Source organism: Condylostylus longicornis, unplaced genomic scaffold, assembly GCF_029603195.1.
Source record: "Condylostylus longicornis isolate FDR11 unplaced genomic scaffold, ASM2960319v2 ptg000048l, whole genome shotgun sequence".
NCBI lineage: Eukaryota > Metazoa > Arthropoda > Insecta > Diptera > Dolichopodidae > Condylostylus > Condylostylus longicornis.
In genome coordinates, this window is record NW_026578017.1 from 14,418,744 (window position 1) to 14,445,211 (window position 26,468).

Below are 26,468 nucleotides of genomic sequence, written 5' to 3' on the forward strand. Positions count from 1 at the left end.
TGAGAGAAAGAGACTCTAATTCATTATAGTAATTTTTCATTTACAATAATTGTATACCAAACATATTTTAAACATTTTGGAAATATTAAACGTATAAGCACAGGATATTCAATCTCCTGCAGATATTGATATGTTAAACTATAAGTATGTGTATATTATGTCATCATTATGACATAATATAGTCATATTTTAAACAAATTTACTATTCTAAATGAACGAAATTTACTTAATTAATTAAAATACTATTAAATACAAGTATTATGTTGATATTTCCATATATATAAATTGTAATATTAGTAATACTAAAAAGGAAAAACTAGAATATGATGTATTTAATTACAAAGAAAAAGGAAATTAAATAGAACTACATAATCGAACCGGAATTGAACAATGAGTTTTATAATATGTAAAACTTTTCTATTAATTCAATAGACTTCTAACTTATTTAGTTTTTTTATTTATTAGGAAATCATTTACTTAATTAGCTAGTTAACACGTAGTTTCACCGACCATAGTACACAAACCACATCAAGTGTACATAAAATACATATGCTCATATTCCTTTTAAGTCTTTTTTGGTTGAAGTGAATCAATACCTCATTCTTGTCTTACAATAATTACCAACCATTTTTGATGATCTACATCATCCAATATGTTTCGCGATATATCTGATGGAATAGTTCAATTCTGTTTATTTCAGTTTTTCTTTTTTTTTACAATATTGTTTGGAATTATGTTATGTAGGTGCGAATCACAATGAATTTCAAAAGAAATGGTAAACACGATTTTAAGATTAAATGTTGGTATATAATATGGTTAAACTTGGTAATAATTGTAAACAACAGTAAAGCAATAATTTATTAGTAAAAAAATATATTGTTGTTAGAGTTAAAACTCTGGTTATCTTCAACAATTACAAAATTAAATCAATCAAACCATTTTTATAAATTTTTAGAATAATGTTCCAGATGGTGGAAAACATTTCTAAAATTTAAATTTTATAATATTACAAATAATATTTTATGTGGCGCTTATTCTCTAGATTCACAGGTTAGCAAATAAAAATTGACTTCCTTTCTTAACTAGCATAGCTTCGTTTTTCAAATTTTAATTAAGACATCTCAATTGGGCTTTAAGCTTTTACTGATCTCTTATATTATCTTAAGTATGTATATCTTTCTTCTTTGTTCCGGTTAATGAATAACAAACAAAGTAAAATTACTGATTTTAAAATTAAAAATCGTTTATTATTTTTTGTTTAACTTCGTTCCACATAATTAATTATTGACCATTTACAAAAAAAAAAAAAAAATTAAATAGAAAAAATACAAACGAATGAGCGAAACAAAATTGCAATAACTTTTTTTCTTCCTCTGAATTTTAAACTGTATATACATGGCGCTTTAAAATATAAACATAACATATGAGTTGAAATTTAAATTAATTATCTATTAAATTAAATATACTTACATTAAATTATATAGTATGTGTTTAATTAGATAATTAAAGTTATTTTTCAGTTCAAGGCATTCCAAAAATTGAATTAACTGAAAAAATTTGTTTTAAGTATCTATCTTTTTTAATTCACTACAAATATTTGATATTTACATTTGTGTACCAAATATAACCTAAAAATATTGGAAAAATTAACATGTTTACAGGGTATATCTTCTGATTAAATCATAATAGATTTAGGTAAATTTTCAAGTTGCTTTATTTACTGTGTCATATTATTGTAACAAATTGACAATTAAATATTTGATTAGTACTTAACTTCTGACATCATAATACAATACTAATAGACAATTATTATAACATAGTTTCCTTCAACAAGTATAGTTTTTAACAACAATCTAGTTATGTGTGTATTACATTATTAAAATAACGAATATATTTTAAACATTGCATACTTTTAGGATTAGCAATGCACGCAGTCTTTAAAATAAAACAAAAAAAAAAAATAGTTTAAAAAAGAGTTAACATAATGCTCGAATTTAAGGATTAGTTCCTTGAGTTAAGAAAAATAATTATCTTTTTTAATTGTATGGAAATTACCGTTAGTATCCTGTATTTATAAAAATTTTAAAAAACTTGCAGTTTCACTCATAATGTGCCAAAAATACAAACTTTACAAATTTCAAGAGGTGATAACTTGACAAAGTGTAATGATGGGAAAAATTCTCTTCTAATGAAATCAACTATTTATTAGTATTTAAGAGCTGTTAAAATTTAAGACTCCTACAAATTGACGTCTAGAAGAAGAACTTGAGGTCGGACGTATGAACAGAGTAAAGCTAATAAGCAAATTTTCTCAACATTTTTTTGGAAAAAATGCTAAAAATTGGTATTAGTACTGCATATAATATTCTCTCTTTGTCAAAATAGTGATAAAAATTCGCATCCCGAACAATAAATGTTTTTCATCATAACGAATTTTGTGTTTGAATAGATTAATAAAAATAATTTTTTATTAGTGTGAAAGTACAATGTGTTTGTGTTTATGTGTGCACATTTTAATTTTGTATATACTTTTGTTAATTTATTTTCAATGAAACACTCTGTAAACCAATAATATGTGAATATTAAGTATATTAAGCAATTTATATTAAAAGAATGTGTTAATTAACTGTTAATGTTCATTTTATTTTCTCTTCTTTTGTTGGTTAAATTTTAAAATTTCTTTCTAAGTATATCTTTAATACTTAACCATCTGTGTGTGTGGCTTATAAATCACAAATTTAGCAAATAAAGCACCTATAACTTTCGGTAATTTCTTTTAAACTATTTATTTTAATTTTCTTTTCTTTTATTTTGTTTTGTTCTTTTTAATAAATTCACCATGGTGTCCACAATTTGTGTGGTTTTTTTCTTTATGTTGGTTTTATTTTTTTTTTTGCTTATCGTGGTGAAACTACTAATTAGAAATTCAATGATTTTATAAAAGTGATCGATAGTTGGCAATTAAATAAAAATTATATGGACATTAATGGTGTGTTCGCTATAATAGAAATAAAAAAGAGAGCGCGAATGAATTAAAAGACCTTTTGTGACAAAACGAAATTAAGAAAAAATTTAACAAAAAACAGAAAAAAAACGAAACATTTTCAACTGTCACGTTTTTTTAATTACAAATTATTTTGTTGTGACATTTAATGTGATTATTTTTTGCTTATTTTTTATTTATGTAATTTCATATACTCATAAATTTTAATTTTTTACCATACAAAATATACATTTTTTATATAATTTTCATGATTTAGTAAAATATTTCTAACATTAAAGTTGGTTTTTGTGGTTTTTCATTAAAAAATACAAACCATAGCACACATTAGCAAAAATAAAAAGCAAAAAAAGAAAAAACGGAATAAACTCATAAATTTTTAATTCATTAAATTATAAAAATGCCACCATCAAAACTACATACATACATATACATATTTCTTTAAATGCACTGAAGAAAAATTTATGATGCACCTCTGCAAATCTATGGATTATAATTGTGATTACAAATATATGTATAAGTGTCTGTATATAGGCATATTATAAAAATATCTACATATATGAATGTTTGGATTTTAATTTGTAAATGTTAAAAGTAACAATATTTTAGTCAAATAAGCTGATACCCTACACCAACCGTCTTTCAATCAATTTTAGTGGGTTATTTTCAAATATGTACTAATATGTACGAGTATATGAGCAGCTGGAGTTTCCTTCATTACCTATTTTGAAGAAGAAATAGGACATTTTCAATTTATTTTATTGATTGTTTTGTTTTGTGTGGAATTTTATGTACCTATTTTTTAATTTTTTTTGAAAAATTTCAATAGTCTCACTTTTCCGACGGCTGCCCTTTACTAATAAAATTCCACCTAAAATCACTAGTAAATTTTACAGTACGATATTAAGTTATTTATAAATGAACAAACTATATACTTCTTCGGTTAATCAATAACAGTAGTACGACACACGTTACACTCCTAAATCTTATGAAATTCCTTATATCGCTGATATTAATAAATAGTGAATTGGTGTTCTAGATTAGTATAATTAGTTTATATAGGGTTCTAATAGAGTTTGCTAAATGGTGTTTGACTTATAGAATACAGTTTCTAAGGGAAAATATGTTTCGATAAATTTTTTTACAATTTATGATCTACTACAAAATAATATGAATGCTAAATGCTTTATGTTTAAAATATGCAAAAATATGTAAGGTATAAAATAACCTCAATGCAAAAACTTTGTGTAAATATATAGAATTATGCAAAATGAAAAAAAAATAAAAGCGCCTTAATGGAAAATTATTAAAATATTTTTCTTTTATAATCTTAAAAAGAAGATTAAATTTTTTATCAAATGTGCTTCATTTTATTTATAAGAACAGAAGAAAGCATATTTATACAGGGCAGCATTAATCATAAAATTGTGCATTTAATTTTGCAAATATATACGTATTTCATTTTTTCAGTGAAAATGAAGCGAAGTTAGGACTAAAATCAATTGGGCTTAATCAAAATTTTTTAAAAATAAATTTCAGGTATGCGTCATAAATTTTTATAAGAGCAAATATCTCATCAGGGCCTGTAAATTTAAATTTAATTAGCGTATTAGTATTGATTAGACAAATCGATTATGGTCACTAGTATTAATGCACCAATCATAGCGATCCTTTATATCCTTTTCAAATTCCTATAAAATAAAAAAATTGTAATGCCATTTGATTCTTTCAATACATATGTACATAAATAATTTCTAAAAGAAATCTTCAAATAATGAAACTGTAAAAATTACTCAAAATAAAGTACTTTTTTACGAGTATTAAGTAGAATTAACCATTCGCATCTAGCCGAAGAGTTATTTGTAATTAAGAAATATTTATAAAAATAGGTTGTTTCTTCATGATGAGCTTTAAAAAAAAATTAAATTTACTCTATAAAATAAGTAAATTACAAATTCGCCTCTGTTGAAATAATGCAAAAATTAATTATTAAAGAAAAATTTCAAATCTTTTTCACATAGTTATATGTTCTATTTGGTACTGACATAATCTAAATTCCTTATATCCCAATAAACCAAAAAAAAAACACAAATTTAAAAATTTTAATATTAACATCGCACATTGCAATCTTAAAGACTCGTCAGTCATATTAAAGTGCATTTTAATGTTACCCAAAATATTTATACAATATGTACGACTTGTTACATGTAACTTTAGCGTACTTTCGAGATATCTCTATGCTCATAAGTAATCATGTGTACATAAAACATATCACAAACAAAGAACAAAAATAAGAAACAAAAGTTCTTTTTGAGAAAGAATGAAATTCAAAGAATATTTTATTAAAATTTTCTTGACAACTAAACAAAAAATAAGAAGAAAAAAATCTTAAAACCTCAATGATTTCCAAAAACTAAACAGATAACCAAAAATAAATTATGAATTATGAGCACACCTATATAATAGAACGAACGAATATAATGAGTCAAAATTCAATCACAACATAAATATGCACATATACATAAGCGTTATGTACCTATTATGCATATAGCAGAGTTGAATTAATGCAAACCATTGAATTGTTATGCATGCGTCCACTGAATTGCATCGAACTCAAAAAATACCATAAGAATAAGTCATATTTTTCACAGTAAAGTATGATTGCATAAGAAAATTCATATTGTTGTATGTTTATGATGTAGAACATAGATGCACAACCTAACGTACAAATAATAATAGGCAGATAGATATAAAATTATATAAGCCCATATAACGTAAGGTTATACGAAAAAATAATAAGAATAAAATCATAAATATTGTCTGAAATTGAAATATGTATGTAATATTTATTTTATGATTAAAATGGGCTTGAAATATGGATGCTAAACTTTATAGATTTTGAATTCATAACGCAGACAATACAAAAAAAAAAATTGAAATCCGAAAAAAAAAATTTTTTTTAAAAGGAGAAAAATCCATAAAAGTCACGATTTGATCCCGCGTTTGGATATGCATTTTTAGCATGCAGCGACAAACAGAAAAAGAAACAATTTAAACAAAAATAAATTTTTTCTTCATATTTTTTTTCCCATACTGTTATCATAATAATAATAACATGCTATATAGAGACTTAAAATAAAATTAATTGAATATAAAATAAATATTTGTTGTATACTTATAGATAAGGTGTCTCCTTCAAAATTTTTATATTATTTTTGAAAACTATAGCCGCAATCATGAGTATATACTGTAACTAAGTAAAGTACAATGGAGTTTGGCAAGGATATCGGAAAACGTAAAGCAGTACGACTATATCAACTGTTGAAATTCTACTAAAAGATTTCTTTGAATTAAAAGTACTTACAGTTAGAGAATTAATTTTGATTTCTGAATCATTTACAACCTATGAAGGTGTAGATCCTCCATAAATACTATTAAGTAATGATTTGAAGATTGAAAATGTTACATGTTATAATTAAGTTCCATTATTAAAATTTCAAAAATTGTATATTTCATTAGATTGATTCTACTGCGCTTCAACTATTCACTTTGTGCTTCTTTTCCATTCTTTTATTTTCTAGATTATAATAGATTTCTATATATGTTATTATGTATAACAAGAATTGTATATAAATATTTCAATGAGTCTGCAATATGTCATTTTATTGCATTAGATCTATATACTAAATAAAATGCTGACAGATTTATTATAATGATGTAAAGATATTTTTATTTTGTACAATCAATTTATTTACCTCTATCTGTCTATATTGTTTATTTTATAAATATATATATGTATATATAAGTGTGTATATATAAAAATATTGAATTTCATATATTAAATTGAATCGTTTAAATTTTAAATCAATAAGAATTTTTTGCATTATTTTATTCATAATTTATTTTAATTTAATGTAATCTAAAATTTTAAATCTTTTGCATTACATTCGCACATAGAATTAAATTACTATGACATACATACATATTTGTACGAGTATAAAAATTTTATGTTCTTTTTCTAAATATACTTGCTATATTAAAGCTTATTGAACATTTAGGTACCTACATTGATTAAGATAAAAGTCTCAAGTTTAAAATAAATAAAAATGAAAAGTAAAATGTAAAAGGCTATTGAATTTTTATTGAAAATTTTAAAGTAATTGTTTACATAGATATACAATGACATTTAATTGACATTAATCATGATTTAAAATTTTGTATCATATACGATCTTGTTATCTTATTGTGCCTTTTTCAAAATCACAATTCAACAAGTAACAAGTAGGAATGTCTATTATAAAATTATTTCATGTTGTGTCCATTGATATACATGTAAAATAATATTAGTTATATGTATGTGTGTCTATTGAAATATTATATAGTGTAAATCGTAACATAATATGGTTGACCATGATTGACATTTTGTGCCAATTTTATATGCTATACAAATATATTATTTGAAATTTAGAAAGTTATTTATTGTTTGGTTATTCTAAAAAGAGAATAATATAAAAGTGTGGTCAATGTATAGAACAAACTTAATATAAATTTTGAAATTTTTAATATAACAGTTGCATATGTTGATAATGTCATTGGATATTATGTTTAAAAATTTCTTTTAATCGTTCGGATATACATATGTATATGTATACACATACATACAAACATAAGAGAATTTACATCATTTAATAAAATTGATTGCAATAATTATATTGACTTTAACATGCTGACATTTTGTACATAAAAAATGACATTGTCTGTATTATATTCAATTGTGGAAGAAAATTCTTATTGATAATGTTAGTTAACAGTTACAAGATATTGGTTTACTGGAATAATGTTGAGAAGAATGAAGATTAGAGTATATGAATATAAAGGATTTTTCAATCATATTTTTCAGCTTAATTATAAATTGAACTAATAATAAATATCTTCAGCTTAATAATATCTTCAACTGTTGTAATAGAAATGAGTTAGCTAAGTGTAATATCCGTTTGCATTATGCAATTTTAACTTCTTTATCTCACAAATACAAGTGTTTGTTTGGTTTTGTTTCATTCCAATAATGACAAATTTTATTATTAATACCTTTAGAGAGCTAATCATAATTTATTGTACAGATATTACAGATAAATTTCAGTTTTATATACATAACCTTGCTGAATAAAATTGACAATGATAGACTGATGAGGTGCTTTATATATGGCTCCAAACATCGTTTCAAAGCCGAACAATCGTATTGAAATATTCGATTTTGTATTTCCTTACAGGTTCTTAAATAAATTTATAATTTCTTATATAACTTATTTGAAGTTGAAATAAATAATATTATAATTTCAAATAGACTCGAAAACTACGTATTTATAATGTTAAATATATTAAGAGCAACAATTTATATGATCGTTCATCTTCAAACCATGAACTTTGTAATAATTCTTAAACTATTAGAAAGAGTTCAGAACTGCATTTGTTTCTACACCTTATTGTTTCAAATAAAAAAAAATCTTTCAATAAACACTTAAGAGAATTTTTTTTGCTTCAATTTTAAGCGACGAATAATATTGAATGCACTCGTCGCTTTTGTTTTCCCAACACAAAAATTGACATATCGAAAAAGTGATTTGGTAATTTTTTGTTTAATATTCAACAAAAAATAAAAAAATTTAATATTTTTTTTAAATTACACAAGTCGTCTTCTTCAATTTCGCAAAAATTAAGTGATCGTGTGAAAAAGACAATACGCAAATTTTTTAAATTAATTACTTTGCATTTTTCATCAGGAAAACTGACTAGAACATTTTGTAGAGCATAAAAACCAATACGAAAAAAAAAAACGAAATCAAGCAATATGATTGCGAATGTCATGATAAGATAACAGAGAGAGGGAAAGAGAGAAAAAAAAAAGAATTGTTAATTGCCTGTCAAAATATGAAACTGAAGGCATTAATTATTACTATATGCGTTTTTAAAATTTCAAAAAAAAAAAGTGAAGAATGCACTTATTAAAAAATGCATGCATTTTAATGAGTTAATGTTGAATTACATGTATTTGTGAGGTTGTGTATATTTTTGAAAAAGAAATTTTTAAGATTGTTTTTTCAAAATAATCTGAAACTATTTCTGCGTCCAAGAAAATCTAAAAAGACAGGTTTTTATTCTTATTTTTTTTTGTGTCATTTTCATTTTCCCTTTTTTGGATTTAATCCGTAAGTGTACTTACTTATTTATTTTTATTGCAAAATATTCGATCTTTCTATATTTTGACATTTTGAATTTGTCTTAAATATTTTCTTTTTATTATTTTGGTTGGTTTCTATATAGTGTTGGGCCTACTGTGGTTGTCAGCATTTGGAATAATTCTGTTTGTTTATTAAGATATTTATTTTACAGAGTGGAAAAAGAATTTTCACGCCTAAACTAAAAATTTTGAAAAAAAAAAATAAAGGGAAAAATGTTGTAGTATGAGTCATTCATAAAGAAAAGTAAAAGAGAGCATAACTTGATTGTAGCGCCATTTATTTAAAAATGTTTGTAATATGATGAATTGTGGCATAATTTCATATAGGTATCGAGTGCATATGGGAAATTCGTATGGATATTGTGGGTGATACTTGTAATTTATTTTCCAAAGAATGTGATTGCATAAAGTTGATATATGACTTAATTAAAATTTTATAAAATAATGAGGAATATAAGAAATTCGTAATAATTCCCGAACTCGATTGTTATAATATTTACAAATAGTATTTAACTAAAATACATATGAAATATAATTTTAATATATGTACTTAAAATATATGGAACAGAAATTTATACTTAAAAAGAATTTTAGGTCGAGGGACGAAAAATAAATGGTATGACGCTTTGATTTTTTTGAAGTTTTGTTGTGAATTCGAAAAAGTTCTGGATTAAACAGAAAACATAACAAAGCTAGTGATTAATACTTTTCGCGTACCAGACACAAATTACATGTAGAAAAATACGATAGATACAAAACAACAACACAGACTAAGATAAGCCATTTAAAATAGATGATAAGATTAAAATCGTAAAAGAATTCTGTACCAACTTACCGCTAAACTAAACTCAAAATTTTTCAAAAACCAAAAAACCAATAAATTTGTTCCACTTTTCTCTCTTTAATAAAAAAAAAATAATTTTCTTTCTTTATTTTTGGATAAAATCTTGAACTAATTAAAAATTTATGAAATTTTTAAATTTGAAATAAAAAAAAAATTAACAATTTAATTTCTTTATGCACTATGTATAATATTTCAAAGAATTTTTGTAAATAACTCATCCTTGTTAAAAAAGGAAAACTGTATAGATAGTGTAAGTAATAACAAATTCCAATTTTAATTTTTTTTTTCTTTAATTTTTTAAAACATAAAACGAATTAGAAAGACATAAATCAATTTAATTACTTCATCTAGAATTACAAATTTTTTTTCTCTTATAAAGTACAAAACTTGTAAAAATTGCGACGCATAAAGTAAAAATTTTCTAAATGTAATGCAGATTCACAAAAAAAAAAAACGGATTCGTACTTGCACTTGTTGTTCATCAATCATTTTTTTTTCTCTCAAACTATCTATACATGCCATAATGTGTCTATAGAACATGAATTTTTTAAATTAATTTTTCATAAATTCCATAAACTAAAAAAGATTTACAAAAATTACGTTTACATCCCTTCATTTTCTTGAAAAGAAGAAAAATTCTTTGATATTGAATTCAATGGCATAGAATTGTCATCATTGTCACGTGTACGTTATATACGTCACAAAATAGCAACGAAAATTATTTTTAACATTTACATTGTAAATGCATTTTTTTTTTTAAAAATTAGTATGCTTGTATAGCATTTACTTGAAAATTTGAAAAGACCCTGCAAGAAGCAGTATAAAGTGCCTATAAGAAAATGTGATTTGTAAGTAATTTTTTTGTTGTAAATTATTAGAACTATTTTCTAATGAATAATAAAATTTGATTATGACAACAAATTTCATATACATACTATGTAAGTCCTACTAACAAATAGTATGTGACTTCAATATTTGTATATGAACATACCCATATATAAATCATACGTTACTCTAATGTTAGATTTTTCAATAATAATATTACTTTATTAATTTAGATCACGTAATTCGAATGGCCATTAGATATCTACATAATATACATAATCTACCTTGATTTTGAAAATTTCGAATTTGTTTTTTCTTCGTTTTTAATTATTTTCTTCTATATTTGTAATTTTTGTCATTGTTATAGGTTAACTTCGAAACCTTAAATGAATGTTCATATGGTAATATATATAATTGTGATATCTATAATTACATAGTTTGTGCACATAAGTATAGCAATTGTAAATCAAACTCTATATAATAATGAAAGTCGGCAATTTACAAAAATATAATTGAAAAATTTAAACTTAGTATAGTGAAACATTTACTCTTTTTTCATACTAGAAATTTTTTTTTTTAATTTCATATTAGATTTTAAAATGAGTACAAATTAATATGCAACTCTCATATAATATTTTCATTATAGAGAAGATTTTCTTTTCATATACAAATAGTTTAAGTATAAGGGCTATTCCGGAATTGTTTTAGAAATTTTAATTATGCGAAAGAAAATTTCAATTGTTTTAGTTTTGAAATGAATTTGGAATTATAATTTATTACTTACGTTATGTATAGTTATGTTATATTGATTAGATTTTGAAGATAGTTCAAAAATAAAATTTTATATTAAAAATTAAAATATTATTATTGTAATACACAAGATCATTCAGTATTATTAGGGTGATTATAAGTAAAACAAAAAACTTATGTCACCAATTTTATAATTATTAAAAATGAAATTTTGGTGTTTTCAAAAAATGTTTTTTCGAAATATTAATATTAAATTTGATTATGTCAATTGAGTAACCCTTTATATTTTTATTGAAAACCAAACACATATTTTCGTCGAATTGAAAATCTTTGTAAGTGTGTATGTTATGCAATAATCACCCTTTAATTTTTGAAATTTTTATAACATTAGTTAAAATATTTAAGACTAAATAAGTAGATTCAAAAACTATTTGTAAATTTTATTATAAATAAAACTTTCACTTTTGAGTTACTTTACGTTAGAGAAAAATTTGAAATATTTTATTTTACCATAATGTTGAGTATTGGATTCGTAAAAAAAAAATTCGAGCGTAAATGGCTAACTCAGAGACTGAACTGAGAATAAGTAAAATTTTTCACATATTGGTTTTTAACTTTGATTTTAAGCTAATCGGATCATATTATTTCCTTACTTAATAAACAAAGCCCCAAATTCAAATTTTCCTTAAAACCGATACTCGAAATTGAAAACAAATGCCATTGATTAACTCAATTTCCTTTGAATAACAATTACATAATTTGGATTAAGTTAGAATTTTACGGTCACATCATGATATAGTTAACCATTTTACTTTCACCCGATATGAGTATAAAATTAAATTACATAAAGAAACAGTTAACTTTATTACCATAAAGTTAACTGTTTCCATAAAATAACTTTCAATAAGTTTCATATTCACAATCTTGTCCCTTTTATTGTTCTATATATTCTATTTTATATCTAAACATTTTCTCTATAATAAATGAATAATCTGATTATCTAAGGCTAAAGTGTTAGTAAAATATTTATTATTCTTCTATGTATACAGATTTTGGAATACCAATAAATACAATTATAATATTAACTCCCAAAGTTACTCAAGTACACATTCCAATTTAAAAGACCGTATGTATATGTATGTGTATATAGCAGCAAATGCATAATTAGTTATATACATAAATGCCGTATTGTAAGTTGGTTCTATTGTTTTACTTCTAATAGAAAGGACTCCAATTAAATTCTATTTTTTAATATAAATTAGTTATGTGAAAAGAAAATGTACAATAATAGTGTTAATGAGGTGTAGAAGTGTAAAGAAAAGAAAACAGGTTCTTTTATTTTATGTACACATGTATATAAATATACATAGATGTATGCTAGAAAAGAGAAAAAGATAGAAATGAAGTTATTCTTTGATAATGGATTTTTTTATATAACAGTTATATTGTTCATTATAACTGATTGATTATAGCATTAAGATTGGTAATAGGATTCATTAAAAATGAATCCAGGAAATGGTTACTGCTTTTGTTACTTTTGTTATTTATATTACGTTTATCTAATTTTATAAAATCATTTCTAATTAAAAAAATCTTTTACTACATATAATGAAGCTATAATATTGAAATATTTAATTTGTATTTAATTAGTGTCCATTTAAAAAGGAAACTAAAGAGTTTATTTTTTTAAACAATATTAATAATGAAGGTTTTGTAAACATACTTAATATATTTCATCCCACCCGTAAGAGACGCTTTTGTCAATTTAAATTTTTTTCTTGCTCAAGTTTTCTTACTTCTTGTTTTAAGTGCAAACTTATAAATATTGTTAAATAAAAGAAAATTGTACCTATTTCAAAAATTACCCTTTAATATTACCTTTCGAAGTTGCACCAAAAGATTCATCACCTAAGGTGTTATAAATTAAGCCAAATAATGAGATTTCGGGCGAATTTAAAATTTACTTAACTATTAAGCTTTTCAATTATTCCGTGTTCTGTTTGAAACTTATTCGAAAATGCATTCGTATAACTATGCACATATCGAATATCTATTCAGCGTAGGAGGTTTTTTTTTTTAAATAAATTATACAACATCACTGATTTTAAAATAAGATACTGTTATTGTAATTAAAATAAAAAAAATATTTGAATTAAAATTTTTATTTATTTTATATTATTTGAGAATTAATTTTCGTTTATCACAAATCAATCACATTTAAATTAAATTCTATAAATTATTCAATTAATGTATAACATTAAATCGATTGTTAGGGAAAATTACTATACATATTATGTAAGTACTTATATCAGAAAAATCTTAATTAATCTAGATCGTTTTGTAATCACGACAGATGATTGTTGTGTTATTTAAAAAAAATAATTATTTCTTATATTGTTATGTAAGTGAAAATAAGAGAACATTGTATATTACTGAATACGGTAGTTGTTCGATTGTTAATTGTTTTTGATTGCATATAACCGTAACCTGATTTAATTTGAAATTACAACTTTCTATATGCTTAAAAAATGTCTAATCTATGTTATGTGATCTATAAAACAAAAACATGAAAATGAAATATTAAAATTTTTGTTTTCAATTTTCTAAAATAAAAATATTGAAACCTATTTTAAAAATGTTAAGGATAGCTACTGTTCTCTGCGCAAGATTTAAATAAAATTTGAGAGAAATTTTTAACTAGGTTATTGAAAATATTCGATGGTCCATAGTTAAAAGCTGGTTATAAATATAATATTAATGTAAAATAACAAAATATGTTAAATATATCAAAAAATTACAAGTATGTACTCGTATAATTTTTTTAAATAAATAATTTTTCTATTAAAATCTTGATAAATTTTTTTAATATTTTTTTAATATTCAAATCTAAAATTAAGTCTTATGTTTTCAAATTCAATAAATTCAATAATAGTTGGATTTTAAATGTTGTGCTTCAAATATTGTGTTCCTATATGAATTATGAATTACGTATACTCGTGTATGTATTAAATATAGTATATAATATTATTAGCTAATACTAACTAGTTTAATATGATTTTTTTAAAATTATTGTATTTGAACGCATTATGTATGCTTAATGCATATTGCGTTTAACCACAAAATAACATCAAAATTAATTAATTATTTTATTATTTCATGAATGAATTTGCATATAACTAAGCATAGACACATAAAATGTGCGTTAATATTTATATACGCTCTTTTATCGCCCCGTATATGAAAAATTTAAAAATTTAAAAAAAAAAAAGAATAATAGTTTTTGCTTTGTTACCTCGCCAAAACACAACGCAAAAATATTTAACGCTAAAACAAGCTTATACTCATATTGTATCGGAATTTACCCGAATTGGAGAAGAATATCTATACATACTTATAAGTAATTATGTTTGCTATAGTATTTAATTAATTTAAATGAAATTTCTTGAGCTATTTAAAAAAAACTTAAAATTAAATTCAATTGGAATACTAATTTAACATACTTATTTAATATTCTTGCATACATGAATGTTTTCTTAAAAAATTATGAAATACACAATTCCTCCAAATGTAATCTAACAAAATTACATGCATATAGTTTAAACTTCCTTCCTTTTTAACAAGAAATGTTTTTTACATATATAAATAATTTTTGAAAAATATTTTACGAAATTTATTTTGATATATTTTTCATTTTTATTTTCAATTATTTTTTAAAGGCCCACACGACCAGTATTAATGGATGTAACTCGGATACCAGCGGTCAGTTCATCACATGATTGTGGTTCATTATCACGAGTTGTTATGGTCCGGAAAACTGATCAGCGGTTAATTAACCACAAAAAACCTCAAGGCGTAAGTTTTAATATTTTTATTTTTTTTACATAAATTCTATTAATATTTTAAATTTATTTTACATGGATCATAATAAATATTATTCTAACTCTACTACTTATGTAAAATATATTAAATTTTATAATATATTCTAATAAGCCCATAATTCTGTGGCATTTGAGAATTTTTATATACTTATCCAATAATATAGAAATTTTTATTTTTCTCTATATGCAATATAGTAATATTTAAAATTGTATGATATCAGATTTCATACTGTTTATGAGCTTTCTTCCATACATGGCTATATAATATGCACTTCTACAAAATTATTTTATTATTTATATGCTAAATATTAAATAAATAAATTTCTTAATAATTTTTGAGCGATGGAAATAACAATAAAAATTTTATAAAAATAGTTATTATAATATTAGATTATGATTATACACCAAAATTATTGTTATTATTATTTGGTTATTTTGGTTGATGACGCCTTTTAAAAACCGCCTTAAATGCAAATCAACAATAATTATTGTTAATACAAATCTATTGGATTTCAGTATATGATTGTGGTAAACATTATAAGTGCATACATGTAATATAAAAATGTACCTAAATTCGTACATAAACAATAATTGAGTTGTTGCTGCGTTTTTCCTAAGATTAAAATCGCTAGTCTAGTGAACAATAATGAAATTATATAATAAATTGCTTAAAAAAAAAGTAATGTGTGTTTTTAGAGTTTCTTTGGGTTGAACTTTAATTTTAAAATCTCCTGTATTGTTTTTTTCATAAAAATACCAATTTAATTAACTTTTCAGAGGGTGTGTACAAATTTTTTACAGTTTATATAACATGTACTATAATGACAGACAAGTAAAGCTAAATATTAGGTTAATTACTCAGAAAATTATTTGCAGACATCTAAAACTGCAACTTAAATTTTTTTTAAAGTATTTGAGTAAGTTAAATCAATAAATTTCAATTTCTGCCCGGTAACTTATTCGATACTTTTTAGAAATATTTTTTTAATACTTAATATTTTTTGTTTTTTTGTTCCTTACGAGAAGCTCAAACTTTTCAATATTTTACGCAACTATATCAACAACTTTTGAAAAAACAAAAACTGTTGGGAACTAATTTCAAGACGGAAGATTCTAATTTTATAAAATCTCCGGGATTTTGTAGAACATCCTGATGGCTTTTCAGAATTCCCACCAAACAACTCCCGTTAACTACTTTTTGTTATAAGTCTTTTAAAATGACTGTATAATATGTATGAGTATTGACTTACTAATATAAATATACTTATAAGTTAGTCTACCGACAACGATTAGCTAATAATATATATAAACACACAAAATGGATTTTCCGAAAGAATAATAAATTTTTTGAGTTTTAAGCCTGTTATGGCTAAGTACTTAAACACTCTGTATCTATTTAAATGTATAATTTATGTACACAGATTAAAATATTATGCATTACTAATAAATCCCCGTATTGTTATAGTTATGCAAAATTTAAATCAATTGTAAATTCTAAGTTATGCAAAATTATGTGTGTCTTGTGGTTCTTCTAAAAAAATTTATTTCTCGTTTCTTCTTATTTTTTTTTTTTATTTTTTCAATTACATAGTACATTTTATTATTTTATGGTTATTCTAATGAAAATATATTGTAATATAAGACCTCGTATCAGGAAATATCTTTTTATTTGTTTTTTGTTTTTTTTTTTCTGTTTTATGAATAAGCGCCGTATACCACAGTAATTTAACCCTAGAAATTTGAATTTTTTGACAGCAAACCAGATATTTGTGGCTAACTGTGCTTACATACATTATACGTGTATTAGCTATTTGTGTTTATATTATAAATCTAAGTAAATTTTAAGTGAATATGACGTTTATTTTGAGGGAGTAAATTATAGAATTAAGACAAAAAATATATGAAATTTAAAATTAGCGTATAATAAGCGTAATAATTGAAAAAAATTTTCAATATTATATAATCATAATCGCTTTATTACATGTACATAATATTTACATATATGTAGTTAGTGTATAATATTTCAATTTATTTATTTTTATTTCTACGTACATACATACATATGTATATTGTTTACTTCGATTATAATAATAGCAAAAGTGTTCTATTTTTCTTGAACTACTGAACTTATTGACTCTAATTTTTATATTACTTTATATAACATAACAATATATATACATAAACACAATATTGTATTGGGGCGTTATTGCATTTTTCTATATAGTTTGAGGTTGAATAATAACATTTATTTATATGGGTATATTTTGTTTATTAAAGCTGATTAATTGGTGGTGATGGTGGAAAAATTAATAATTAAATTTTAATTTTTTATTTATTTTTTTTGAAAAATTGCATTATTTTTATTTATTTTGTAATGAATTAGTTTCTAATTTAGAACAATAAATTCTACTCATATATAAAAGGAAAATTTTCAATTATGTAAAAGTATAGAAGAAATGAATGAAAGAAAAAATATGGGTTAAACCGTTTTTGAACACAAAATTAATTAATTATTTAGTATGTAATTGATGTGAAATAATTTAACGGACATTGAATTAATCTAGCGGATATTAATTTTATTTCAACTTACAATTTTTTTTTTCTAAATTCTAAAATGAAAATTAGTTTTTTCTTTTATTTTTTAAATTTGATTGATTTTTACATTATAATTTGAATAAAAATTTTACATAATGATTAAATTTTAACACGTAATAGACACTTCAATAGAATAAAGAATTAAATGTGTTACGCAAGGGCTACAAAGGTGATCCCAGTATTTTAATATTTTTATAAAGTACTTTCGAATATTTATGTGAACAATATGTAACTATTTTTATACATAACTATTGAATTACTTCCTTTTAATGAACATGAGATTATTTGGCTGGCGTAATTAGGATTAGTTCAATTTTATATTTTTCCAAGTTCTGGAATTTTAAAACTAAGCTCTTTTGTAAACTATTTAATTAAAAATCATATTATAAATTAAAATAAAACAATAAAAATTTCACTGTCCTATATTTTTATAAGAGTTTACTAGTTTTATAGTTTTTAGATCATTTTTCCATATACATATTTGGAATAGATTCCAATATATAAATTAATTTTCATGTTTTATAAGCCAATTTTTTGCGTAATGCTTTTGAAAGTAAAAAAACTAGTTTTTATGAAAAAATGTTGGACATATTGTTGACACGCTGCAATTATCTCAAATAACATTTAATTTTTTATTTAGTTATTCTGTAATTAGATTTTGAAATCAAAATTTGAAATGTCCATTCCTTTGATAAACAGTTTAATTTTATAGTTTATGATATTACCTGTACTATAATACTACCTGATGATACATACATATACATACATACGTACGTGTAATTTGTTATGATATCAATTTTACTGTCCCCTGCATAAATAATACGTAATTATAATTAAATAAAGATCTGTATTGATCAAGTAATGGTAAAAAACCATATAATAAAGTACAATAATTTTATTTACAGAACTACATGCGGGATTTAATCTAATTGACCTGTATATGCATAGGGAAAGTAATTCTATTTAAATCTAAATATATTTCGTCTTATTAATTCAAAAATTTCCTCTTCCACAATATTCTCCTGCATAATGTCTTTTCTGATTTATAGAATCTTTATAGAAATGAATAAATTTACATATTTGACCGTGAAACGTTGCATCTTAAAATTTTGGAAATAAAATTTAAACTAAGCACAATTGAAAGTTCTTTTTCTATAAATAAATATATGTTATGTAGTTAAGTGTTAAAAAAAATTCTCAATTTATTTCCAGATTAAAAAAGTGTTACAATGTTAGTGTTAATATAGTTCTTCGAATTTTAAATCCGTTAATAGTTTTGCTTTTACTCCATAAATTTTTAATATAATCTCAGATAAATTTTTGTTTTTCAAAAAATTCCCACTTTAAAAAATCATATAAAAAGTTTAATTATTATAAAATTGCATTTAAAATCCGTTTCAGATTAGATAATCATACTACAACTTTGTTCTTTTTGAGCTTCCACTCCCTAATTTAATTCTCATTCTAGAAAAAAACAACAATAATTAAAAAATGTAAGTGGAAAACCAAAATCATGAATTATAAATCAAGTGAAAGATTCATTGTTACAACTTTATAGAGAATAACAGAATAGAATCGATTGTTTCCACTTTTAAAACAAGTAAAAAAATATAAAAATATTAAAATTTAGAGGTACTGTTCTGACAACAACAACAACAATAATTATAATGAAAATAGAAAAAAAACAATAATTTAATAATAACAGGTAATAAAAATAAATATAATAGTTAAATTATATAAGTAAAATAAAAGTTTTAATTAAATTCAAGCCCGTAAGCATCATCACTTAAAAACGTGTTTATTGTCAGATTGCAATCGGACGTTCTATATTAACAAATTAACGTTATACATATGTATACATACGTACATAGTTATATTTTATACAATATTTTGTTAGTATATTACTTATTACTATTGTTAGTATATAAATATTTCATTTTAAAGTTCATTGGGTGCATCAAAACTATTTTACAAAGAAAACACAAAAAAAAAAAATTAAAAAAAAAATAAGAAAAAAAAAATAGTTCTACCCACATTTTCATTTTTAAATTTTAAATTTTCATTTATTTTTTTTTTTTTATTTTTCCATAGTTTATATACCTATTTTTTATAATAAGCTGTTAAATCTGGAGGCACGATTCTGGAATTTTTTAATATTACCACACAGTATTAAATGATGAATTGATAATAGTTATGATGACCATTTTTTTTTCAGACATTATGCACATATGTATATAATATATGTATATATATATGTATGTATGGAAATATTAAGTGTACTGATGTATATTTTTAGAGAGTTGGAGTTTTGATACATGAAAAATATGATGCCATTTGTGATAATTTAACCTGAGATTACCTGAGCTTGTATCCTAAGCCGACAAAAATGAAGAACGTGGTCCTTATAATCTGTAAACTTAAATTCATTTAATGAAGAATCTTTTTACCTAATGATAGTGAAAATTTCAATTGTATAACATTTTTCGTCATTGTTTTGTATAACAGTTTTCCATGAAATTATGGCGTATTTTCCAAATTTAAATTTTTTTTTTAACAATGTTTAAAGGTCATTGATTCATAACCAATATCTTAAAAGATAAAGAGGGCTTCTAACACTTATCAACATACTGCTATTAAATATTTAAATTATTTTCTAATTCAATTACAGTATTCTTTAAACTGATTTCTATTTCATTTTCCACTTATTCTTTTTTCACCACATCTTCCAATTTTAAGATTTAAAATTACCATTATAATCAGCTTCATCTCTTTCACACTTTTTTTCCAAACTTTTTGATAGCATGTTAATTAACAAAATTCGGATATTGTGGTGAGAATAAACAAAACAGAATATTTTTTTTGACAAAAAAAATAAGAGTATAAAAAAAATTAAGTTCGAAATTATCAATATAAAGTAGGTCAATCTATTCATGCGTATATACAAAGGAATGTATGCATGTGGTATAAATTACCATAGGTACTTGGGATTATAGAAAAGTTTTTAAATTATTAAATATCTTGAAAAAAAAAAACAATCATTGAGTGGGTTGCGGGGCGAATAACGTTCCAGCTATTTATTTTGATTTTTCGGAATATATCTTTCATTCCAAATTGAACTAGTTGTATAATAATATTTTGATGGAAAAGAATTAAGCAAATCTGTAAAAAAACATGGTCTAATTTCAAAATTGAAGCTTAAAGAGCAAAATTTTTTCAAATGTGCAGGAGGCAGTATATGAATTTTAGTTTTATCAGTTGAAACATTATTCGCGGTGTATAATAAATTATAAAAAATTAAATTAATGCTTCTTTCAGTTGCAGTTGTTACATAGGAATATGAAAAGAAGCAATAATAAAAATTGTATAAGACTTTAAAAATATGGGAATATTTTAGGCTTGAAATGAAAATTATTTAGTTACATATTTTACGGGTTACGAGTACTTTTACGGTTAATTCAAAATTTTTTTTTAAACATACTGTTTGAAGCTGAATAATATTGAAAATATTTTCAGTATAATTATGGTATTTTATTTATGATAAAACAAAATGCTGAATTAAATTAAATTGTACCACAGGTGAATCCCACATTTATGTATATGTGAATTTTGCTCATAATGTAAAATTTGGGTTATTTTTGGATTGAAAATGCAAATGTGATTTTTAATACAATTAGAAGTTTAATTGAAATTAAAAAAATGTTTTACTCTCTTCATTTCTTTAGAAAGAGTCGGTGGATTGTAATTAAGTTCCGCTTAAATTTAATTGATTTCAACTGATTGAAACGATTGAAAAGTAAAAAAAAGATTTTAATTAGGAATTTGATTACAATATATTTCTTATTTATATAATTATTTTGTAACTTTTGGATGACCCTTCGTCATTATATTGTAATTCCAGATGATGTAAAGAAGTGTCATTATTAACCAAATCATTTTGGTGCATAAAAGAATGATGAGAGAAAATTGTTTTAATTTTTCTTTTTTGTTTTTTGTGTCTTCTTTTGATATCGTCTTTTATTACACTTACTTTAATTTTTCATTATTAAATGATGAAATGGAAAAATAAGGGAATCAAACGGAAGAAAAGAAAAATTTTTTTTTTAATATGATAGCGGAAGGTAGTAGAACTTGAAAGAGGAAATTGAATATTGTACATATGTATGTATACGTATGTATATTGGTGTGCATACTGGTCATTGTTGCATCAGTTGCGTATCAGAAAAGAAAAGAAATTTTTATTAGATTTTTGCTTGTTTTCTTTTAAATTGAATAAAAAAATATAATGCATAGTCAACCTATGTAAAACATTCACTCTTTTTGTAATTTATTAAATTTCTATTGAAAATATAAAATATGAATGCGTGTGTGGTGTGATAAAACAATTTTTTTTTTATATTGAAAATGAAAAATATTATGTTATTAAAATAATTTATTTAATTAAATAAAGATTATTTTTGATGAAATTTTAAATTAAGTAAATATGAATTAATAATGTAAAATTTTAATATATTTATTATGCTTCCATAAAATCATTATAGAAAATTGTGGGACGTAACATAAAAACTGTAAGGTTTGGTGAAAACATGTAATAAAATAATATTTATAACTTTCGTAAATTTGTATTTTTGACAGTTTGTAAACTATAAATAAAATTTTTTTTATAGTTTACAAGTTGCTGTATGGGTATTTTATTGTAGTTGTTCGCAATATGTAACAATTATACGGACATATATGTACATGTTAAATTTACTGTTCAATTTAAGTTGAAGAAAAAATTTTCATTCATATCTTAATTATTTTAAATTATTGCAGTTCATCAATAATATTATTGCTGTTTGATATTCGTGGTTTTTGTAGTATATTAAGGATCGAAAGAATCAACAACAGATGTGTAATCTATTTTGCAATTATAGAGATTCAATGGTACACCCGAAGCAAGACGATAGAATTCGTTCAGACGAACAAGAAATACCTAGTTACATTTTGCTTTTTCGGCCTCCGTTCTTGAGTTATAATGCATTCAGAGCTGGTACCGAATACCAATAAATTTTGCTTTATTTATACGTTACTAACCTAACATCTAATTTTCTTTACCAAAAAGAAAGATATTTGCCTAACCATTATTTCACTACCATATACATATCTCAAAAATTTTACCAGAGAAAAAATTTCGGGTAATATTTAATTACGAATTCTTAATTGAAATGTTCTATTAGACTGAATGTATTTAGGATTACATTAATAACAAGCTTGTTAATTTCATTATCAAAATTTGTTAATTGCATAAGTTACGCTGGTATGCGTATGCACTCACGTATTTCTATAATGACAAAATAATTTTTATCGTTCTACCTCAACATGAGCATCATACCAATTCGTATCCAAATTATATTTCGAAGGTTTTTTTTTAAAACCAATAATTTTTATTTATTTCAAATTTTTTTTAAATAAAATTTATATATGTATATATTTATATAAATGTATACATTACAATATTTATTTTATTAAACTATTAAAATTCCAAAAGAAAAAATCTTTCATTTTGTAATTTATATGCAATTTTTAATAAAAAATTATGTAATTTTTATGCTAAATTTGGATAATTTCATTTATAAAATATTTTGACCTTTTCGATTAAAAAAGAATTATTATACCTATTTAATTTTAAAATACAATTCACAATGGTTTCAACTGTTCAAAATTTGGTTTACATTAAACTGTTATATTCGAAAAACAAGTTTTACCATTTTGCACGATCATTAATGTTATATAATAGAATTGGTGTTGATATATAAGCAACATTAAGTGAATGTAAAACTAGTTTTGTAAAAATTTGCATAAAATGATTACGTTATTTTTGGAAAATTCTTTAATATAATTTGAAAGTGCAGTTTTAAGAAGTTTTCCCTTATATGTTCAATATAATAATTATTTACATATATTTGAAATCAGTAAAATTAACAAACAAGTACTATTTGCGTTAGAGTAGACCAACTTATATACTGCAATTTTATTTCCAACATTCTGTTAATCGTAAAGTAAAATCTGTACATGGTTCAAACAAGAATTTGGATATAATGAATTTTTGTATTGTTCAAGCGATTTTAATTTTTCTTAATTTTTAAATTTGTATTTTACTAATTGTCACTGAATGTCATGCAATTTTTTCAAAACCGTTTTAGTACAAAAATGAGGGCGACTCCACTATACAAAGTACTTATTCGTTTTTTGTAAAAATTTTTTTGTTCATACAATTTTAATTCCATAATGTTCAACAATTTTGAATCAACTTTTTTCCAAAATTTCTTAATTATTATTTAGAAATGTTCGAATGAAGTAGTTTAAGTAATACATGTAATATATTGATAAGACTACTGAAAAGAATTTTGCCATTTCTTCAAGAAAAGCAGCGATATTTCAAAAAAATAAATTTTTTTACATTTTATTCAAAATTTTTGCATTGATATTTGAAAATTTTTAAGTTTCAAGAATTTTTTTTTCGGTATTGTTTTTTTAAAGCGACAGTACCAAGTACTTCAAAAGACCTAAACTAATTACTACCACCGGCTTATTCTTAGTTAAAAATTATGTTAAATATTAACAATTTAGAAGCGTTGTATTGGATGCATCTCATTGTTGAAATTGCAAATCGTAAATTATTTTTGAAGACCCAAAACATGAACATCAACCAGCATAAAACTCGTTACTTACATTAACAATACTATTAACAAATGATATTTTATTAGCTTTTCAAATATATGGGCCATTTTCGTCATTGTAAAGGTTATGCCATCATCGATTCATTCTATACAATTTAAGACTTTTGTTGGTAATAAAGTTGTACAACCAAATGAAAACTTCAATTACCTACACAGTATAGATTTTGCATTTTGTTTTTAAATATATAAAAATGTTATTATTGAAAGTCATTATAGAAATTATTTTGCCGACCTTTAACCTTTTTTTTAAAACACAAAATAAGTTCATTTTTAAACTGCTATTTCGCGTTTACCGACGTACATGTGAGCCTAGAAACTTGTGTGCATTGTACATCTACATGTGTGTATGTATATGAATGTACATACATATTTAATAATAGAGTTTGTTCATCCTTTTTTCCGCAATTATACATAACTAAAAAAGGAGGGCAATACTAGTTTTTTGTTTCTAAAATTGCACTTCCCATTATTATTAATTATCTTTTAAAGTTTAAAAGTGAAATTTGTACCAGTTACCTATAAATTTTATAATGAAATTACCTGCGGTACCTGCCTCACTATTTTACCGGCAAATATAAAAAAAAATATATGCATAGATAAAACAAATTGCTATTAAGTAAAACCGCTAAATTTTTTCCATTTTATTTAAAAAGTTCAAAACAAAACAAAAAACTAAAAATTTTCTTAGTTTATAAATTTTAAAATTAAAAAAGTTTAACGTTCATATTTAACCTTAAACTTGAATTTGAAAATGAAAATTAGATCAATAAGAACACAACGACGTCAGAAGTGGAAAAAAAAAACACGATGATTCTATAAATTTAAAATGCAAAAATAAAAGAACGCAAATTTTGTTGCAAAAGAGAAAAAAACACCAAAAAATTTTTTTTTATCTTTGAAATTTCACGCTCTGTTGAACTTTTGTTTTTTATTGTTAATTTCTTTTTTGATTTGATTTTTTCATTTTTATCTTACTAATAATAGAATGATTAGTTTATCCGTTATAATAATGTGAACATGCAATATTTTTAATTTGTTTTGATATTTTTATAGGTGTGCTCTTGTATTATGTGAAAAAAGTGGTTTTAATTAGTGACAAGTGGTTCCATTGACAGTAATGTAATTAAGTGATTTTGATCTTATTTCGAAATATGTAATTTCAATCTAATTACACAGTGATTCTGCAGCATTTAATAAAATTCTAGATACAGTCGTAACTCTAATTACATCACTGTAAATTCTAATAAGAACAGGTTACTTACTATAATTTAATCGTTAAAATTTTTAAAAATAAATACAAGGAAATGAAGTTTGAATAAATTTATTAGAAAATTGTTATACAAGTATTTCACAATTGATTTTTATTCTGAAAATATTAATAATTTAAAAATTATACAAATAAATATTTTTTTTTTTATCATCATGAAATTTCTTGGTATCTCAGAAATATAACTTGCATGTTTTACAATAGAAAAAATTGCACTAACAATAAAAAAAAATAAACAAATATTTAGATAAAATTCTACTGATATGAAATTAATGACGTAACATAACAGGTTGTTTAGTATAGATCATATGTTTTTATATATCTGTTATACTGTTTCTTATATTCTCGTAA

The 26,468-nt window shown here is 23.0% G+C and overlaps 1 protein-coding gene across 2 annotated transcripts in view; it reads left to right on the top strand.

Moving 5' to 3' along the window:
- LOC129610924 (uncharacterized) overlaps positions 1-26,468 on the top strand; it is a 121,452-nt gene that overhangs the window by 77,259 nt on the left and 17,725 nt on the right. For both annotated transcript variants that reach the window (XM_055523746.1, XM_055523747.1), the window contains exon 2: positions 15,375-15,510. In XM_055523746.1, the coding sequence (XP_055379721.1) occupies positions 15,375-15,510 (136 nt within the window). The remainder of the gene's footprint in view (positions 1-15,374; positions 15,511-26,468) is intronic.